This window comes from Pseudophryne corroboree, chromosome 9, assembly GCF_028390025.1.
Source record: "Pseudophryne corroboree isolate aPseCor3 chromosome 9, aPseCor3.hap2, whole genome shotgun sequence".
In the NCBI taxonomy this organism is placed as follows: Eukaryota; Metazoa; Chordata; class Amphibia; order Anura; family Myobatrachidae; genus Pseudophryne; species Pseudophryne corroboree.
This window is the reverse complement of record NC_086452.1, coordinates 257,957,885-257,976,319: the sequence shown is the minus strand read 5'-3', so window position 1 is coordinate 257,976,319 and position 18,435 is coordinate 257,957,885. Positions and strand designations below refer to the sequence as shown.

Genomic DNA, 18,435 nt, shown 5'->3' with positions numbered 1-18,435 from the left:
GTATGTTTAACCAAAGTCATATAAGACAAGAATGGAAATATAAGAACTGTTTGAACTTGTAGCAACAATAAGTAGGAAAAAAAAAAGAGAATACAAGTACACCGCCTTATGTAGATATGGAAGCAGTTACGGCCAGCATACAAACTATAGAAAATAATAAAAATATGAAAAATATGACTGTAACCTATATATGTACTAATGATTGTTGAAGTTTTATTTAGGAGGAGAAGGTGACCTGATTGTATTCAGCCATTTCTCATGCACCCAGAGGAGTATCCAACCGGTAAAAGAAGAGCAGTAGCCTGTGGGGGAAGTGGCTGAGACCAGTGGAATAGTAAGTATGGTATCATTCGTGTACATATATAGTAAACCCCAAAAATAAAACAAAAAAATCAAGAAAGTAACGTCAGAATGAAGAAAAAACTGTCCGCACATTAGTATTTGCCAGTAGGAAACCGGACAGAGACAAGGTAACCCCAGGGTATTTCTTTCAGTTACCATATAAGAAGTATTCATTCCTAGTAATGCCCCTAGTAAAGATGAGCTTGGAAATGTTTGTTGGACCATGTACAGACCCTTAATATGGGATGAGAAGGATTGAATTAAATACTTTGCATGACCTAGAAGCTTGTTAAACTTTTGTTTTTGTCTCTTGCAGAAATAGAAAACTCTCCATCTGGATAAGACCACTGGTAAACACTAATTCGGCAAATGGGAGGTGGCTGTCTCTGTGCAAATGGACAGGCTCAATAAGGCATCGAGTGTCAGGGTGCAGACTTCTTTGCAAAATTGGAAAGGTCACAGTAGCTAATCTTAGATAGTGTGCTACTGAACATCACAAGAATAGTGTTAGGCGCAGAGAACAACAGGTGGAGAGGTTGAGGACGGTAAGTATACTGGCACATACAGGAAAGACCCATCAGTCCAAACCCCAGATCCCTAATGGTCAATAATATGTTACACTTGTAGGAAGGAAGGGCATTTTGCCAGAGATTGTAGGAGTAGTAGGACACATAGTCAATATAGATCCCCTAGACAGAAAACACAAGCCACATTATTAAACACATAGACGGGACCAAGGGACATATAGTAAGGAATCATGAGCCATATAGAAAACACAGATTCGGTTAATGGGAAGAACAGAATAAATGCAACTTACTAATGTTACATTTCGCTGTTCTAGATGCATGTCCATAACAGGTAGAGAAAATTAACTCACAGATACTGGGTTCCCTATGAACTTAGGATGGACAGGACACTGGATTGATGGCTGGGATAGTCCCAGTAGAGATAAGACACACAGAATTTTTTTTTAAGGGGAGCAGACCAAGTAGAGAATCACTTCCCCGTAGTGCCCAATCCAGTTGTCAAATTTTTATAAAATCTTCTCCACCTCTACAAACTCAACTGTCACCAACCTCTATTCTGTTTCTCTACAGTTTCCTCTTCATCTTTTGCGTTCACACAGGGTGGTACAATACATGGAACCAAGTACAGTTCAAACTCCACATGCCTAGGTCCTTCAGAGTTCTGCCCAAAATCTCAACAGCACGATGACACCAGTATTACTGCAGTGTGCCTGGTAATGCACAAAGGGTGGAGAATGGGAATACTGGTGAAGGGAAATTTTGTATAGACACTGATACGTCTGTTGGTGAATGGCAAACCTGACATTTTCTTTTTCATTTTCTTCTTCTTTCTCTCCTCTAGAGATGTTTCTTTCTTTTTTTTTTGAGTTATGCTCATGGTACTCTAACATTGCAAACACACGATAGTTAAATTAAGATACAAAAATTTGTGTTCCCTGCAAGAAGAGGCAGTCTGGAGGACAAAGGGGTATGGCCAGGAGTCTTCAGGACTGTGGGCAGGTGGACACGGTAAGCCAGTAGCCCCCAGAGCATACCCTCCAAGTCTAGCTGAGGTGGCACACGGTCTGACTCATCTAGGCAAAGAGGGTAGGTGCAGGCTGATGAGAGCCTACTGGTGTGCGCCAGGATTCTATTCTCGTGCAGGTAAGAGAGCAATGACCTGTCTTGCTTGCTTGAGGAAGAATATTGGTAAAGCAATACCAACAGAGCCATCCCATATCCCTCCTGCAGACGGATCTTTTCAGGAAATACAAATCGACTTCGTACAGTTAATACCCTTTAGGAATTATTGTTATGTATTGGTGTGCACTGATGTTTTCTCAAACTGGGTAGAGGCATTTCCTGCCGCCACGGATGCTGCTATGTTTACCGCAAAGGAAAATTGCGCAGAAATTTGTGTATAGATAATGGTACCCCTAGAAGTAGGAGCAAAGCTTGAAATTGTACTATTGTGATCATAGATACTGCCACTAGTATTATGTAGCTTCGGAACCACTCCCAGATCTTCACTCGACGAATCACCCTCTTCGAAATTTGTTTTTGTTTTGGTATTTGTGTCTTTTTGGGTTGTTTTTGGAAGACAACCTCATGTCATGATTGATCCGCACAATGAACAGAAATACACCAATGAGGTGACAGTACAGTACCTTGTTGAGATGAGCCAGCATTTGAGAACTTGACAAAGAACTTGAAACTGATGATTGCTGGTATGCCAAACACTAACTGTCTTGATTGTGAACCAAGAGACTGTGTGATTGTCCTTACGCTCAGGTTGCCTAATAGACAGGTGGGAAGGACCATACCAAGATTTGTTGACAGCACTAAAGGTCGCCGAAAGAGAGACTTGGGTCCACTCGACCCACTGCACGTAGGTCGCTAACACGGAGAGAACTCGTGACAAAGTAGTTTATTGCTCACATTCATCGAGTTTGTGTGTTCGAAGTGAACTGTGTGTTCAAAGAGCAAGGTGGAGAGCAAAGTGAACTGTGTGTTCCAAGTGAACTGTGTGTCCAAAGAGCAAGGCATAGAGAACCTCGTATCACCAGAGACTCTGTTCCGTGAAGACTGAGAGGCGGCACTGTTGAACACTACCTGAGCGTACTAAAGGATTGCAGAAAGACCAGTCATTGTAATTGATTTGTTATGAACAAGAGTTGTTTTGTTCTATTTCTCTTTTCTCTCTTTCCCGCTGACAAACATTTTCTTTCAGGATATTCTATTTTTGCGAGGTTTTTTTATGAGGAGTCGAGTGTGGGACTGGTACTGGTTCTGTAGGAAGGAGTGATCTCCTTATAGGATCCCAGGATTAGCCGATCAGTTTGTTAAAGTCAGAGAAAAATCAAAGGTCTAGTAGTTATGGAGTTCAGAGGTAATCAGGAACAGTCAGACAATGGCTATTCACACATTGCAGATAAAGAGCTCATTAATATATGTGGAAGAAAGGTTTATGAGTGGCTCTCCCCGAACTCGGAAGGTTTGTTATTTAGGAAGGACACTACTTATAACCCTTGTTCAGTGATTAAACAGACCTAGCATACGTTCCAGAAATGGAAACACAGAAAATGATAGGAATATGTAGATCATGAAAATTTTATATGTCACTGTCACGATTTGTTTGTGTCTTCTTCACCTACCCAGCAGAACCTCAATTGAATCCAAACATCAGTGTACAAAGACGTAGGTACATGTATGTGTGAAATGTTCGTCGCAAATCAGACATTATAGGCCAAAGCACTGTCCCAGCATACTCTATAGGTTGAATGTTGTCCCACACCCAACCAGTGGTCCCGTGACCGCCGAGTGCATATAGAGGATGTCTCGTCCTCCTCCCTGTCTTCCCCAAATATAGTCAAGCGTCTGATTTGCGAAATGCATACATACTTGTGTCTAGGTCACCGATTATGGTATGAAATATTTTTTTCTTATGTTAATAATTGATGGCAGTTATTGTTTACTGCCAAAGGGTGGACTGTCGGAGTAAAAAAAATTACATAAAGAGAACATACAAACTCTACACACATATAAGTCGCTATACTTGCAAATACGCGCAGCGAGCACAGCAATATATGGTAACACACGCATTTACACGGACATGCCACAGAGATGGATTCGACACTTATCTCATACAGTACATAATTATAATAATATCAAGCGCCAGACATCATGATGATTTAAAATTATCTAATGAATTAATGTCATGAATGTGTATTATTTGAATGAAACAAGATAGACCTGTCATGTTTACTATTGAAATGACCAGATTAATGTGTGGATTCATTTGATACTTGTTATTAAGTTGTAGGACATTGCAACACGGAATTATGATTAAATGTATAAAAGCTAAAATCCCTTTTATTAGAACAATAGATATTCCAAACAGGTAATGAACAGGAAACTCAGGCCAGCCCCTTTGGACGTCCCCAAGGCTGAACCTGTTCAGCATATACCAAGAAACTAATGACTCATCATGAATGAGAGAGTCCCCTCCCCCAGAAACTAGTTAACACATTTTGCTGATCACACTGGAAGGTAGTTCCTGTTTTGGTCTCAGAGTTGCTGTAAGGTCTCAGAGGAAGATGGAGTCCCATCATTACATTACACACAGAGAGAGAGAGAGAGAGTGATATGGAAAGACGAATTTATATAACTTAAGGATAATGGTATTGTATCGCTGGCATGTAACTGTATGTAACTGTAAGTTAAATCTGCTTACTGTGTGAGTGTAACCATGTAACTATAGGTATACTGTACTTTGTAATATATTGAATCCATATCCTTTTAATAACAAATATATACATCAATGAGCTTTGGAACTCAGATAATGTGTGGGTGTATTGTTTTTTCTTATGGGATGCAGTGTTTTGCGATGTATAGCACACATTCATGGGATATGGTAATAAGAGGTGCAGGCGTTTACAATATATATTAGAGCGGGCATTTTAAATATTTGTGAGAAATCAATTTGCCATTCTTAACATGCACGCATCGCATGTAAGATTAGCCGTGCCAAACTGTGTATAATCCCACTTGTGACCTCCCAATGCTGCGAGTGTATGCACACACCCGTTCGCAGACACTCTTGCCATGACTGCACTACTGCAATGCTTACGCATCGCAGGTAAGATGAAGAAGGATACAATATGATATGATGCCATCATATCAGACCAGATGTACTTTATTGTAAAAAAAATTGATAAGTAAAGGTGGCTAACACAATGTATAATGTACATACAACGTTCAGTTCAATCACGGTTCAGTGAAATACATGCAGTGAAGCAATACAGAAAAAAATGTGTTATAAAGGAAATATTTGAAAATGTATATACACCAATTTTATTAAAAATAAGATTTTACTTACCGATAAATCTATTTCTCGTAGTCCGTAGTGGATGCTGGGGACTCCGTCAGGACCATGGGGATTAGCGGCTCCGCAGGAGACAGGGCGCAAAAATAAAGCTTTAGGATCAGGTGGTGTGCACTGGCTCCTCCCCCTATGACCCTCCTCCAAGCCTCAGTTAGGATACTGTGCCCGGACGAGCGTACACAATAAGGAAGGATTTTGAATCCCGGGTAAGACTCATACCAGCCACACCAATCACACCGTACAACTTGTGATCTGAACCCAGTTAACAGTATGACAAACGTAGGAGCCTCTGAACAGACGGCTCACAACAATAACAACCCGATTTTTTTGTAACAATAACTATGTACAAGTATTGCAGACAATCCGCACTTGGGATGGGCGCCCAGCATCCACTACGGACTACGAGAAATAGATTTATCGGTAAGTAAAATCTTATTTTCTCTGACATCCTAGTGGATGCTGGGGACTCCGTCAGGACCATGGGGATTATACCAAAGCTCCCAAACGGGCGGGAGAGTGCGGATGACTCTGCAGCACCGAATGAGAGAACTCCAGGTCCTCTTTAGCCAGGGTATCAAATTTGTAGAATTTTACAAACGTGTTCTCCCCCGACCACGTAGCTGCTCGGCAGAGTTGTAATGCCGAGACCCCTCGGGCAGCCGCCCAGGATGAGCCCACCTTCCTTGTGGAATGGGCCTTGACAGATTTAGGCTGTGGCAGGCCTGCCACAGAATGTGCAAGTTGAATTGTGCTACAAATCCAACGAGCAATCGTCTGCTTAGAAGCAGGAGCACCCAGCTTGTTGGGTGCATAGAGTATAAACAGCGAGTCAGATTTTCTGACTCCAGCCGTCCTTGAAATATATATTTTCAATGCCCTGACAACGTCCAGCAACTTGGAATCCTCCAAATCGCTAGTAGCCGCAGGCACCACAATAGGCTGGTTCAGGTGAAACGCTGACACCACCTTAGGCAGAAACTGAGGACGCGTCCGCAGTTCTGCCCTGTCCGAATGGAAAATCAGATATGGGCTTTTATACGATAAAGCCGCCAATTCTGACACTCTCCTGGCTGAAGCCAGGGCCAGTAGCATGGTTACTTTCCATGTAAGATATTTCAAATCCACCGATTTGAGTGGCTCAAACCAATGGGATTTGAGAAAATCCAAAACTACATTAAGGTCCCACGGAGCCACTGGGGGCACAACCGGGGGCTGTATATGTAGTACTCCTTTTACAAAAGTCTGGACTTCAGGAACTGAAGCCAATTCTTTCTGGAAAAAAATCGACAGGGCCGAAATTTGAACCTTAATGGACCCCAATTTGAGGCCCATAGACAATCCTGTTTGCAGGAAATGTAGGAATCGACCCAATTGAAATTCCTCCGTGGGGGCCTTCCTGGCCTCACACCACGCAACATATTTTCTCCAAATGCGGTGATAATGTTGTGCAGTCACCTCCTTCCTGGCTTTTACCAGTGTAGGAATGACCTCTTCCGGAATGCCCTTTTCCCTTAGAATTCGGCGTTCAACCGCCATGCCGTCAAACGCAGCCACGGTAAGTCTTGGAATAGACACGGTCCCTGCTGAAGCAGGTCCCGTCTTAGAGGTAGAGGCCACGGATCTTCCGTGAGCATCTCCTGAAGTTCCGGGTACAAAGTTCTTCTTGGCCAATCCGGAGCCACGAGTATCGTTCTTACTCCCCTTTGCCGTATAATTCTCAGTACTTTTGGTATGAGAGGCAGAGGAGGAAACACATACACTGACTGGAACACCCACGGTGTTACCAGAGCGTCCACAGCTATTGCCTGAGGGTCTCTTGACCTGGCGCAATACCTGTCCAGTTTTTTGTTGAGGTGAGACGCCATCATATCCACCTTTGGTTTTTCCCAACGGTTCACAATCATGTGGAAGACTTCTGGATGAAGTCCCCACTCTCCCGGGTGTAGATCGTGTCTGCTGAGGAAGTCTGCTTCCCAGTTGTCCACTCCCGGAATGAACACTGCTGACAGTGCTATCACATGATCTTCCGCCCAGCGAAGAATCCTTGCAGCTTCTGCCATTGCTCTCCTGCTTCTTGTGCCGCCCTGTCTGTTTACGTGGGCGACTGCCGTGATGTTGTCCGACTGGATCAACACCGGCTGACCCTGAAGCAGGGGTTTTGCCAGGCTTAGAGCATTGTAAATCGCTCTTAGCTCCAGTATATTTATGTGAAGAGACATCTCCAGGCTTGACCATACTCCCTGGAAGTTTCTTCCCTGTGTGACCGCTCCCCAGCCTCTCAGACTGGCATCCGTGGTCACCAGGACCCAGTCCTGTATGCCGAATCTGCGGCCCTCTAACAGATGAGCACTCTGCAACCACCACAGAAGAGACACCCTTGTCTGTGGCGATAAGGTTATCCGCTGATGCATCTGCAGATGCGATCCGGACCATTTGTCCAGCAGATCCCACTGAAAAGTTCGTGCGTGGAATCTGCCGAATGGAATCGCTTCGTAAGAAGCCGCCATCTTTCCCAGGACTCTTGTGCATTGATGCACAGACACTTTCCCTGGTTTTAGGAGGTTCCTGACAAGTTCGGATAACTCCCTGGCTTTCTCCTCCGGAAGAAACACCTTTTTCTGAACCGTGTCCAGAATCATTCCCAGGAACAGCAGACGTGTCGTCGGGGTCAATTGAGATTTTGGAAAATTCAGAATCCACCCGTGCTGTTGCAGCACTACTTGGGTTAGTGCTACTACGTCCCCCAGCTGTTCCCTGGACCTTGCCCTTATCAGGAGATCGTCCAAGTAAGGGATAATTAATACGCCTTTTCTTCGCAGAAGAAACATCATTTCGGCCATTACCTTGGTAAAGACCCGAGGTGCCGTGGACAATCCAAACGGTAGCGTCTGAAACTGATAATGACAGTTTTGCACCACGAACCTGAGGTACCCTTGATGTGAAGGGCAAATTGGGACATGCAGGTAAGAATCCTTGATGTCCAGGGACACCATAAAGTCCCCTTCTTCCAGATTCGCTATCACTGCTCTGAGTGACTCCATCTTGAACTTGAATTTTTGTATGTACAGGTTCAAAGATTTCAGATTTAGAATAGGTCTTACCGAGCCGTCCGGCTTCGGTACCACAAATAGTGTGGAATAATACCCCTTTCCCTGTTGTAGGAGGGGTACCTTGACTATCACCTGCTGAGAATACAGCTTGTGAATGGCTTCCAATACCGTCGCCCTGTCTGAGGGAGACGTTGGCAGAGCAGACTTTAGGAACCGGCGAGGGGGAGACTTCTCGAATTCCAACCTGTAACCCTGAGATACTATCTGCAGGATCCAGGGGTCCACCTGTGAGTGAGCCCACTGTGCGCTGAAATTCTTGAGTCGACCCCCCACCGCCCCTGAGTCCGCTTGTAAAGCCCCAACGTCATGCTGAGGGCTTTGCAGAAGCCGGGGGGGGGGCTTCTGCTCCTGGGAAGAAGCTGCTTGGTGCACTCTCTTACCCTTTCCTTTGCCTCGGGGCAAATATGACTGTCCTTTCGCCCGCTTGTTCCTATAGGAACGAAAGGACTGCGGCTGAAAAGACGGTGTCTTTTTCTGTTGGGAGGGGACCTGAGGTAAAAAGGTGGATTTCCCGGCTGTTGCCGTGGCCACCAAATCCGATAGACCGACCCCAAATAATTCCTCCCCCTTATACGGCAATACTTCCATATGCCGTTTGGAATCCGCATCACCTGACCATTGTCGCGTCCATAAACTTCTTCTGGCAGATATGGACATCGCACTTACTCTCGATGCCAGAGTGCAAATATCCCTCTGAGCATCTCGCATATAAAGAAAAGCATCCTTTAATTGCTCTAAAGTCAATAAAATACTGTCCCTATCTAGGGTATCAATATTTTCAGTCAGGGAATCCGACCAAACCACCCCAGCACTGCACATCCATGCAGAGGCGATGGCTGGTCGCAGTATAACACCAGTATGAGTGTATATACTTTTCAGGGTAGTTTCCAGCCTCCTATTCGCTGGATCCTTGAGGGCGGCCGTTTCAGGAGACGGTAACGCCACTTGTTTTGATAAGCGTGTGAGCGCCTTATCCATCCTAGGGGGTGTTTCCCAGCGCGCCCTAACCTCTGGCGGGAAAGGATATAATGCCAATAACTTCTTTGAAATTAGCAGTTTTCTATCGGGGTTAACCCACGCTTCATCACACACTTCATTCAATTCGTCTGATTCAGGAAAAACTACAGGTAGTTTTTTCAGACCCCACATAATACCCCTTTTTGTGGTACATGCAGTATCAGAGATATGCAAAGCCTCCTTCATTGCCGTGATCATATAACGTGTGGCCCTACTGGAAAATACGTTTGTTTCTTCACCGTCGACACTAGATTCGGTGTCCGTGTCTGGGTCTGTGTCGACCGACTGAGGTAAAGGGCGTTTTACAGCCCCTGACGGTGTCTGAGACGCCTGTACAGGTACTAACTGGTTTGCCGGCCGTCTCATTTCGTCAACTGATTTTTGTAATGTGCTGACATTATCACGTAATTCCATAAACAAAGCCATCCATTCCGGTGTCGACTCCCTAGGGGGTGACATCACCATTACCGGCAATTGCTCCGCCTCCACACCAACATCGTCCTCATACATGTCGACACACACGTACCGACACACAGCAGACACACAGGGAATGCTCTTATCGAAGACAGGACCCCACTAGCCCTTTGGGGAGACAGAGGGAGAGTTTGCCAGCACACACCCAAGCGCTATAAATATATAGGAACAACCCTATAGAAGTGTTGTCTCCCTTATAGCAGCTTAATATATCAAAAAACGCCAAAAAAGTGCCCCCCCCTCTCTGTTTTACCCTGTTTCTGTAGTGCAGTGCAGGGGAGAGTCCTGGGAGCCTTCCTCGCAGCGGAGCTGAGCAGGAAAATGGCGCTGTGTGCTGAGGAGATAGGCCCCGCCCCCTATTTCGGCAGGCTCTTCTCCGGTGTTTGTGAGACCTGGCAGGGGTTAAATACATCCATATAGCCCCAGGGGCTATATGTGATGTATTTTTTAGCCAGAACAAGGTATTCTCATTGCTGCCCAGGGCGCCCCCCGCAGCGCCCTGCACCCTCCGTGACCGCTGGTGTGAAGTGTGTGACAACAATGGCGCACAGCTGCAGTGCTGTGCGCTACCTCATGAAGACTGAAAAGTCTTCTGCCGCCGGTTTCTGGACCTCTTCACTTTTCGGCATCTGCAAGGGGGTCGGCGGCGCGGCTCCGGGACCGGACTCCATGGCTGGGCCTGTGTTCGATCCCTCTGGAGCTAATGGTGTCCAGTAGCCTAAGAAGCCAATCCATCCTGCACGCAGGTGAGTTCACTTCTTCTCCCCTAAGTCCCTCGTTGCAGTGAGCCTGTTGCCAGCAGGACTCACTGTAAAATAAAAAACCTAAAAACTTTTTCTAAGCAGCTCTTTAGGAGAGCCACCTAGATTGCACCCTGCTCGGACGGGCACAAAAACCTAACTGAGGCTTGGAGGAGGGTCATAGGGGGAGGAGCCAGTGCACACCACCTGATCCTAAAGCTTTATTTTTGTGCCCTGTCTCCTGCGGAGCCGCTAATCCCCATGGTCCTGACGGAGTCCCCAGCATCCACTAGGACGTCAGAGAAATGTTATGACTTATTACTGTAAGAGATTATTACAAATGCCTAGACACTTTTCTATTTCCTTCATATTATATTTCTTTACTTTATGACAGTGGTTAATAATCATGTTATACGGTTAATGTAGTGATTACTTAATAATCTTTCAAAAATATAGATATACATGTAAAATAGAATTATTTTTCTGTAGAATGATGACATGATTTCCATAATTTTAAATAACACAAAACAATAAAACGAATATAACGGTTTCTTTCTGATACTGTGATTTCGTCAGTGCTGGGTCACATTTTTGGTTCTACATTCACTTAACTTGCGGCAGCAACTCCTACAGTATCTGCTGCTTACACAGTACCATTGTTGCTTCAGGAGAACTGCAGCGGACAGAGGCTAGCGGCCAGGTTATTGGCGAGACATGTAGACAAAGTCCTAACTTCCTAACAAACTCTATAAAACAAGGCATAGATGATAAATAATTTAATCAGTCTCACTAACAGACATCTGATGGAGGAAAGAAAGTGAAAGTAGAGGATCTAGTTGTGTTGTGTAAGTAACAATGTACTCAGATAAGATATCATACCAAACTTATCTAGAAAAAAAAAGTGATGTTTTATTTTAATATGTATTACACCTTTGCTGAACAATGATGACTTTCATATTTAGGTATACTGATAAATATTGACCAGTTGTTTGGCTACACACATGTAATGCACTAAAAATGTGCTTGATTGGGTTGTATGTATATTAAACCAACATCTATTCATGTAGAATTTAATTTTCTGGTTTGCTCTTGTTAAAGAATTTCCTTGCTTCAACATCATTGAGTGACACGGAACAGCGAGAGGGATGCTGCCTTCTGTAGTCAATGCTTTCTTTAATAGCTTCCTTAATCACCTGTAAGAAAACAAAAAAAAAGCATATCTTAATTCGTGTAAATAGGACACTAACAGCAGCAATAAGAGAAGAGGGACAGGCTTCTTTGTTGCTTCTTTTTTTTTTTTTTTGCTGAAAATGTGTCTGTCATAACGCAATGTGCCTAGAATGCACAAGGAGACTGTGCTGATTAATGTGATATATGACACTTGCACTTGTACTGTATATGTGACTGAGACTCTGAATCTGTACATGAATTGCTAGAATGTAGAAGCTGCAGCTTTTTCAAATACAAGATCTGTTGTGCTCCATATACAGACACAGTCACACACAATATACAAGTGTCATATAGCAAATTAATAAGCACAGTCTCCTAGTGTATCCTAGTCACTCTGCATTGCGGCTAAGATGCATTTTTGTCGTAAAACGAAGCCCGACATTAGCAGCATTGCACAGGACCTGGAAAAATCACTTACGCCAGGTATCTTGCGCTGCATAGCGTATTGAGGCTAGATGTATGAGGTCACATCTGTATTCTCACAAGAGCTTAAACATTGTTGCAGTCAGCAACCTAATTGTTTAGTTTTAAAAGTTTTGTTCAGTTCCGTTTCATAACTATTGCAGTTCTTGTTCATATGTTATTCCCACAGTTCATGCTAACACCACACAATGTGCTAGTATCTTTTTACACTGTTTATATCATTTTACATCAGCTGCTTTTTAACACAGCGCAGGTTTTGAATAGCATATATATTTTATAAAGATTTCAAACAGACTGAAGAACCAAAATCAGCATTTGGGCAATCTATGATATTTACAAAGAGTAGCAGTGAATTGCAAATATTTTCCATCTTAAACAGATTCATTCTTCAATCACTTTTCAGTTGTTTAAATATAAATTATGAATCAACGTTCAATAGAGCAGTCTATGAATTAACTTTTACATTTTCAGACATTAAGTCATAGCTTGGGCCATGATGAAAGGAGGTGACCACCAGTTATTGGCACATGTCCCCTGTTATCTACAAGAATTACAAACTTCTTTGGCTACTTATGTTATGTAATTATCCAGGCAAGCCATGTAACTTGTCTTCCTTCTAATTGTGCTTTAATAGTAAAGTGATGTAGTGCACACTGTAACATATAAATAACAAAACTGATTGGAACAAGATGTTTCTTAAAAAAATCTATAAACTACAGTATACTACCCAGCAATACTCTTCTTCCACTGCCATAAATTGTATATAAAATATATATTGCGTATCACATATTTTGTGTTGACGATTGACTCTCCAGCTTCATTCCATAACACATTACAGGGACTAGTTTCCTGAAAGAATGTGATTTATTCATGGCCAATTGCTATAACTTGTAAAAACTATAAAGAAGCTTGGTATCCGGACTCTAGGTCAACACACATTAGGTAGACACCTGTTGGTCGACATACATTAAGTCAACACAGGAAATAGGTCGACACATGCATTAGGTCGACATGTAAAAACGTCAACATGAGTTTTTCACTTTTTTTTTTCTTTTCTTTTTTTTTAACTTTTTCATACTTTACGATCCACGTGGACTACAATTGGGAACGGGAATCTTGCCCGAAGCATGGCCAGTGAAGTGAGCCATGTGAGGTGACACGGTGCACTAATTGGGGTTCCCCGTCACTTTACAAAGAAAACGACACAAATAAAACATTAAAAAGTCATGTCGACATTTTTCCACGTCATGTCGACTTAATGGCCATGACGACCCATTTCCTGTGTCGACCTAGTGACTGTCGACCAATAGGTTTCGGCGTAGACACTGTTGACCCTGAGTCCCATACCCCAGAAGTTTAGCCTGTCATGTTAGCCTGTCATTTTTCCACGTTAGCCTGTCATGTTAGCCTGTCATTTTTCCACGTCATGTCGACTTAATGGCCATGACGACCCATTTCCTGTGTTGACCTAGTGACTGTCGACCAATAGGTTTCGGCATAGACACTGTTGACCCTGAGTCCCATACCCCAGAAGGTTAGCCTGTCATGTTACGCCATCCAGCTGGTTTTCAAAACAAATGTCCAAAAATTTCAGCACATGATTTTTTTCATTTTCCCCATCTTTCCTTTTTTCTTTAGATGCAGCTACTGTGCTAAAATATTCTAATACCGCAGGATGTGCCTTGTGTAAATAAATGCCTCCGGCATGCTTGTGTGATCCGCTGCCCATCTGAGTAACATTCAGGTTAAAAAAAAAAATCAGTCATCACTTATTGCTTTACTAGAAACAAAGACATTCTACCACTGTATACATACATCTATGTTGTTGAGAGTGTTAAACTCCATGAGATCATGTAATCTTTTAAATGCCTCATTTGAGTACTGGAAATTAAATGTTGAAAATGGACTTTCTGGGTCATCAAAGATGTCAAAATCTGCAAAATCCTTTTCTTCCACAGTTTCCCTCGGAACACCTAGTATAAAATGATAAATAAGTTATTATCACAAAAGAAAACAATATAAAATGCACAATATAAAAGAAAAAGGGATTCTGGAGCATAATATGTGGCCACTGAGCTCCCCAAAGGGTCACATATTAGATGTTTTGTTTTATTAATTTTTACACAATAAATAAAAATGTAAAAAAAAAATATATATATATTTTATAATTGATTAATATTTTACTAAATTTTTTTTTTGGGGTGGGGGTGGGGGTAACTCCACTTTGGTACACTGAGACTCTAACACGGATATATATTTTTAAGGCACTTGGGAACTACCAGAGAACATCAGTAAAATTTAGCAAGCCAAATTAACAGCAATTCCTAATGATATCCAGCAAAAGCTGTTGCCAAAAATATTCCAGCAGTAACATTATAAATCAGAATTATAGTAATCATAAGAGTAGAGAAATTGTGAACTAAAAAAAATAAAGTAAGAAACAAAGAAAAAAATAATAATCTTGAAAATGACTATCAGAACTTGTTATCTGCACTGTATATCACAGCTCAAATCCTCTGTCTTCATCGGATGTCATTTTAAATAGTCAATTTAAAAAAATCAAAGTACCGTATATACTCGAGTATAAGTCGACCCGAATATAAGCCGAGGCACCTAATTTTACCACAAAAACCTGGGAAAACTTATTGATTCGAGTATAAGCCTAGGGTGGGAAATGCAGCTCTACCCGTACACAGACCTCATAGTGCCAGATATGCCCCACAGTGCCAGATGTGCCCCACAGTGCCAGATATGCCCCACAGTGCCAGATATGCCCCACAGTGCCAGATGTGCCAGATATGCCACACAGTGCCAGATATGCCACACAGTGCCAGATGTGCCAGATATGCCCCACAGTGCCAGATGTGCCAGACATGCCCCACAGTGCCAGATATGCCCCACAGTGCCAGATATGCCCCACAGTGCCAGATGTGCCCCACAGTGCCAGGTGTGCTAGATATGCCCCACAGTGCCAGGTGTGCCAGATATGCCCCACAGTGCCAGGTGTGCCCCACAGTGCTAGATATGCCCCACAGTGCCAGGTGTGCCAGATATGCCCCACAGTGCCAGGTGTGCCAGATATGCCCCACAGTGCCAGGTCTGCCAGATATGCCCTACAGTGTCAGGTGTGCCAGATATGCCCCACAGTGCCAGGTGTGCCAGATATGCCCCACAGTGCTAGATACTTACCCTCCGTCGCTCCCGCGCTGTCTTCTGAAGGAGGGACACGGAGAGCGCAGCGCGCGGCTCTCCTGTGTCCCTCCTGCATCTCCGGCGGCAGCGGCGTGTGTTAAAGGAAGTGCCGGTTCGTGCACTTCCTTTACCACTCAGACGCCGCTGCCGCTGGAGATGCAGGAGGGACACAGGAGAGCCGCGCGCTGCGCTCTCTGTGTCCCTCCTTCAGAAGACAGCGCGGGAGCGACGGAGGGTAAGTATCTAGCACTGTGGGGCATATCTGGCACACCTGGCACTGTGGGGCATATCTGGCACTAAAGCTGACTCGAGTATAAGCCGAGGTGGCTTTTTCAGCACAAAAAAAAGTGCTGAAAAAGTCGGCTTATACTCGAGTATATACGGTAAATTAAATGATTGCTATCTACAGACCCAATGGCGGAATTTTTTTTTAAAGGGGCAATCAACTTACAAGGCAAATCCATGCCTTGTAAGTGATTGCCCCTTTAAAAAAACATCCGCCACTGGGGGTAATTCCAAGTTGATCGCAGCAGGATTTTTGTTAGCAATTGGGCAAAACCATGTGCACTGCAGGGGAGGCAGATATAACATGTGCAGAGAGAGTTAGATTTGGGTGGGGTGTGTTCAGTCTGCAATCTAATTTGCAGTGTAAAAATAAAGCAGCCAGTATTTACCCTGCACAGAAATAAAATAACCCACCCAAATCTAACTCTTTCTGCACATGTTATATCTGCCTCCCCTGCCGTGCACATGGTTTTGCCCAATTGCTATCAAAAATCCTGCTGCGATCAACTTGGAATTACCCCCACTGTCCGGCAATCTCGTACGCCATTACATCCCGCTCCAAATCTTAATTGTACAGTATATCATCCAAACACATACAAAAAGTACAAAAGAAAAAAAGAAACATAAAATCACTTACCTAACCCGAGTGACAGCGTTGTACAATTAAACTTTCTTTACTTTCTCTATGCCCTGACTGTTTTAAAGTTTCAGTCGCAGTCAGGGATGCCACAACACTTTTGGTTGGGGGGACCAAGATATAATTTAATTTTGGCTCTCCTACATCACTGAATGTCGCCCCCTCAGGGGCAGCAGGACTTACCCGCCACACCACCTACCTGATGACAGAGATATCTATCTCTAAATACATATACACACATATGAACATGTTTATGTAAAAAGCAGCATATGCGGCAGGGGCATTTTAAGAGAGGAGGAGGCCCGTGTGCAGCCTTCTGCTTCAGGGGCCCCCTCCTCTCTGACTGATGCACAGGATTTAATACTTACCTCTCCGGAGTCCCCCGGCGGTGCCATCCTTCTCTGCGGCAGCGGCAATAGAGTCTGAGAACAGAACCTATTGCGCATGCGCAAACCTCCGGAAACACGGCGCGGCGGCCAAGATTTTGCTAATGCGCAAGCGCAAAACTCCAGAAAAATGGCCGCCGTGCCATCTTTCCTGGAGTTTTCAGCAGGCGCAATAGAGTTTGTTCCCTCTAGTGTTCAAACTCTATGGCGTTGACGGGGGACTACAGAGAGGTAAGTATTAAGCAAATGGGTGCAGTGTGTGCCCCCCTGGACCTGGGGACCCGTGTGCCTCGCACACACTGCACCCATTATAGAAACACCAATGCTATGGGGAATGGAGATAGTAGTGTACAGTATTAGAAGAAAATTACAAAATTAATGGGCTCATTTAATGTTTATTAAGGTTTAGACTCAATAGATAGAATTTCTTATTAAAACTCCTTGGGCAATAAGAAAATAATTTTCCGCTAAGATGTATTAAAAAAAATCACATCCAGGGACAGGCTCTCTAATAGGAGCCCATCTCATCAATGTGTAAGTTAAAGTGATGCATCAGGGATCACTTTACTTTAAGCTGCAGACCTACTGTGCATGTGCGGTCATTAGCGCGTGCACCAGTGGGTGTTACTGGGGAGGGTTCCAGACAATCCCTCTACTGGTAAATTGTGTTATGTAGCCCATAGACTACAATGGCCATTGCTATTGCGATGGGAAACAGGTAAAACCCAGCAGATATCAAATATATCTACTGTGGTATACCTGCAATACTTTCAGGGTATACTTACCATACATTTTAAGGGTATCCTGATTTTTTCGGTGATTTCCCAAAAAATTGTATAATAAATATGCCCCCAAAACATAACTGTAACATGTGAGTGAAGACAAACAGACAGGATCCACTCATAGTTCAAACCCTGGCTGAGACTTCACAGCGTAATGAGACTTTACCGAGTACATTTTCAGCTGAACCTGGTTAGAAATGGGGGAAGGTCAGGGGGTGTCACGAGGGAAGGGGGCTGGGAGAACAATAAGGAACTGAGGGGGGAAGAGGTGAGGAACATATGAAGTGGGAGGTGAGAAGGGCACAGGGTTGGTCCCAGAAAAGGGGCAAGTCACAGTAACTAGCCACACACTGTAGGGGTTAGAGCTGGATGCGGGGGTGAGTAGGGCCCAGGAAGCAGGCGGAAAATGGCTGTGGGGACGGAGGAGGTGGAGTAGCCGGAAACTGTATAATCTCTGTCTTGACACTACCCGTATTAACTGTAGATGGCGGTCATAATGTGCCCATCGACCCAGTACTTTAACTGGCGCCTCTAAAATATTTGGGGTGGGGCACAAGCCGCCCCCTTGCCCCCCCCTGTTCCAGGGCTTATGGTCACAGTTCAGCTGATTTTATTTCCCCCACCATTTACAATTAACTTGTAATAAATAAAAAAAATCTGAATTTTAATGCATCTCTCTTTATTAGGAGAAGGTCAGGAAGCTCTGACTGGTTTATTTCAATAAAACACTTTGGGGCAGATGAATTAAGCCTGAAAAAGTGATAAAATAGTGATAAAGAAGTGATAAGTGGAAGGTGATAACACACCAGACAATCATTACGGGTTGGAAAATTGACAGTTAGGAGCTGATTGGCTGGTGTGTTATCACTTTCTCCTTATCACTTCTTTATCACTGCCCCAGGCTTAATACATCTGCCCCATTGTAAT

At 43.8% G+C, this 18,435-nt stretch overlaps 1 protein-coding gene across 3 annotated transcripts in view; it reads right to left on the bottom strand.

Annotated features, from left to right (window-relative positions):
• Nucleotides 1-10,870: 10,870 nt before the first annotated feature.
• Nucleotides 10,871-18,435, bottom strand: part of PLA2G4A (phospholipase A2 group IVA) — a 772,031-nt gene continuing 764,466 nt past the window's right edge. For 2 of the 3 annotated variants that reach the window (XM_063940241.1, XM_063940242.1), the window contains exons 17-18: nucleotides 14,042-14,199; nucleotides 10,871-11,766 (exon numbers count right to left, since the gene is read on the bottom strand). In XM_063940241.1, coding sequence (XP_063796311.1) covers nucleotides 11,644-11,766; nucleotides 14,042-14,199 — 281 coding nt within the window. In that variant the 3' untranslated portion in view covers nucleotides 10,871-11,643. The remainder of the gene's footprint in view (nucleotides 11,767-14,041; nucleotides 14,200-18,435) is intronic. The other variant, XM_063940243.1, reaches the window with a different exon arrangement.